At 38.5% G+C, this 3,085-nt stretch overlaps 1 protein-coding gene across 1 annotated transcript; it reads left to right on the forward strand.

Moving 5' to 3' along the window:
- The first annotated feature begins 1,200 nt into the window (after positions 1 to 1,200).
- Positions 1,201 to 2,873, forward strand: LOC131880852 (beta-1,4-glucuronyltransferase 1-like). The gene is made up of 2 exons (XM_059227566.1): positions 1,201 to 2,198; positions 2,257 to 2,873. Exons 1-2 carry the CDS (start codon positions 1,332 to 1,334, stop codon positions 2,548 to 2,550), a joined length of 1,161 nt encoding a protein of 386 aa, XP_059083549.1. The 5' UTR covers positions 1,201 to 1,331; the 3' UTR covers positions 2,551 to 2,873.
- Positions 2,874 to 3,085: the final 212 nt, after the last annotated feature.

The following is a 3,085-nucleotide window of genomic DNA, read 5'->3' on the forward strand; positions in this document are numbered from 1 at the left end:
GATGAAAGACCAAGATTGAATCCGGTTTGAGGATGGAAGTAGGACTAGTGCTAGGGAGAGTTTTTCGCAATGTGAGTCTTTTTGTGAGTGTTTTGTTGAAATATCTCTAATTGTGGCGATATGAAACAGCCCTGACTCATTTGAAGGAAAACGCAATGAATGCATTGACTAGCTTCCAAAATCTTGGTTCAAAAACTTAGCATATGTCAGTGGTTCCCTGTCAAAATCAAATTTGGTTCGTAGAAATAAAAGAGTATTACTCTTTTTTGACAACATTGAATCAAAAGTTAGGTCCTCTTAAAGGTGTTTCTAGTACTTTATGATCTATTCAAGAAAAAACAGTATTGGCCAATCCGATCATAGATCAGCACAGTTTGTCAAAAACAATTAAACCGTGGCCAATTTGAATTAGTGTTTACGGCTTAAGGTGTTTAATAAAATATTTGGGTGAGTAATTACTAGCACAAATCGTATTATGTTTTGTTTATAATCCTCCTTTTTATTTTGAAAATATGGAATCTGTAGCAAAAGCAAACGGCTTTGCCTTCAAGCCATTTCATGTTCCACAGCAACAGAGACAAAATGGAATATAGGTAGTGGGATTTGAAATTATCTATTTATTTGTTGCTGACTTTATCCATGTTGCACATAGGGGTGAAGACACTGCTTTTCGCTGGTGAAAAGCCTTCAGTTTGACCCGATGTGTGGCAATGCAGGTAGGTTGTTAAATCTCGATCATTACTTATTACTTTTGAACATAACCACCCAATTGGATGATTGGTTAACTTGTAAAATAGACAGCTTTTGGCTGGACGTTCATGAGCTTAATGAATATATTCTGTAATCGGTATTTAACATAACCAATAACCAATTTGAGCAAACAAAAAGAGCAAATTTAAATTGAGCTAATTACTCTTGAAAAAAAGAATTTTTATCAAGCTGAGACGCAATGAGTTTTACGATCCCATCCCATTCAAACGATAAGGCAACCTTCTTAGGATCTTTCTTCCCAATCAATTATTTTTGTTTTATGATTGAAACTGGCTTAGGGGGGGGTTCCATAATTACAGTACTCCATCGATGAATCAAAGCACACGTTTACCCCAATTAACTTACTATGGAGTAATTCAGTTCAAAGCTTGCTTCGGTTTGTGATGTTTGGTATGTCCTCCTCAAAGCATAAAATTGGATCATCAGTAATTGCGTGTTTTGTTATCACTATTCTGGTTACAACCACGTCCAAATATGTCAGTCTTGGTCGAAAAGCTCCCAAAATTGTAAGTGGCATCGAGGTTGATCAACAGAAGCCAATCCTTCCATCGTTGAACCGAATGGAATTCCTGGCCGGCAGGAATCTTGCTTATAATATGAGATCATTCTTGTACTCTGGAGGCGATTGGAAGAACTTATCGTCTAAGCAAAATCTTTGCCTGGCCTTACACTCTTCACTTGAGAGTCTCCATCACCTTCCCAATGTAGCCAAAAGCTTTTCTGGTCCAATCAGCTTGTCTCTTTTCACCCCCGGAACCGATTATTCTAAAATAGATCTGTTTTTTAGGAACATGGCACGTTGCTTCCCAGAAATAATGAGGCGAATGTCACTTCATGCTATGTTCCCTACAAAGATCCCTCTTGAAACTGAAAGTAAAACCCAATTTGAATCAATGGACTGCTCCAATCCTAGGCAATTTATCACGACCTTGCTCCAAAAACAATCTCCACACCTCCAGAAATTGACTTATCCCCAGTGTCATCTACGGAATCTAGCTCAACTCGGATGTCAGACTCCATTTACCTTTGTTATTGACATTGATATGAGGATCCCTGAACAACTAGACTTGGGAGTGGAAGGGTTCTTGAAGAGCCAAAGCAACTATTGTCCCAATTGCGTCTTCATACTTCCCGTGTATGAGATCAACACTACGCAGAACAAAGATCGAGTCCCTCAAAACAAAAAGCAACTTTTGAAACAAATAAAAATGAAGCAAGCTCGAATTTATCACATGCAGACTTACAGCTGGGGACAAAAGATGTCCAACTTGGATCTTTGGGAGAGGCTGAATGAATCCACGAGTCTTGAAGTGGCATATGGATTGGAACGGTATCAATTTACTTATGAGCCAATGTTTATTGGACCAACGTCTATCCCATTATTTGATGAAAGGTTTGATGGGTTCGGACTTTGTCGAAATACGCAGGTAATCAAGCTATTGCTTTTCTGCAAATTCAAATAATAAACACCGGTTTTTATTCCAGTTTTACGAGTTGTTCGTAGCCGGTTTTCAATTCAAATTTTTGAATAACGGCTTCTTAACTCACATCGGTTTCAAAGTTCCTGGGCAACGAGAGCAATGGAAATTCAAGGAACTGGTAAAGAATCAAAGGCTCATTCCTCAATTTGCACTGGAGATTCGAGCACGGTACGGACAGGATCCATGCGAAATGAGCTTGAAGCTTAGAACATTTCCGGCATCCAAGTGGAAGGACATACAATGTGCAAATACGACACCCAGTAACAAGCAATACAAACTGAGACAAAACAATAACTAATGGCCTTTGGAGTAAGTTGTCCAAATTTGGTGTAACGCAATGATCTGGCTTTTTGGACTGTCCAATGATGAAAATAGAAGCCATTCACTTTAATCAAAAAAACAGTGCTTTATTCTTCAATAAATATTTTAGTCGCCCGATCACTAATTCATGACCACGAATAAAAAACCCGCAGTAACATCTAATCCTAAACGAACAATCTTGAATTTCCATCAATAATGTTTTGATTGAGGACGCATCTTTGAACATCACACGGCCCAAAGAAATCAGGAATCGGCACGAAAGATTCCAAAATAAACTGCTTTTGCCTTGCAATGAACGCAATTTCTTTTGTGGACATTATGTGACTCGGGGCACTATTTATAAAAAATCATACAATCCGCCAACAAAAACGCATCATACTTCAAAAAAAAGGATTTATCCTAATCGACCGTTTATTTGGGAGAAGCTGAATGACAAAGCACCCTCGGGGGTACAGAACGTAAAACATATTTCGTGCGACGTAAGGAGGCTATTGGGTGAGACTAGAAAAGTT

Source organism: Tigriopus californicus, chromosome 5 (genome assembly GCF_007210705.1).
Source record: "Tigriopus californicus strain San Diego chromosome 5, Tcal_SD_v2.1, whole genome shotgun sequence".
In the NCBI taxonomy this organism is placed as follows: Eukaryota; Metazoa; Arthropoda; class Copepoda; order Harpacticoida; family Harpacticidae; genus Tigriopus; species Tigriopus californicus.

Coding starts and splice junctions, on each gene's coding strand:
- LOC131880852 (XM_059227566.1), top strand. CDS start 1,332: ATGGAATTCCTGGCCGGCAGGAATCTTGCTTATAATATGAGATCATTC. Junction 2,199..2,256: donor GACTTTGTCGAAATACGCAG/GTAATCAAGCTA, acceptor TTTTTATTCCAG/TTTTACGAGTTGTTCGTAGC.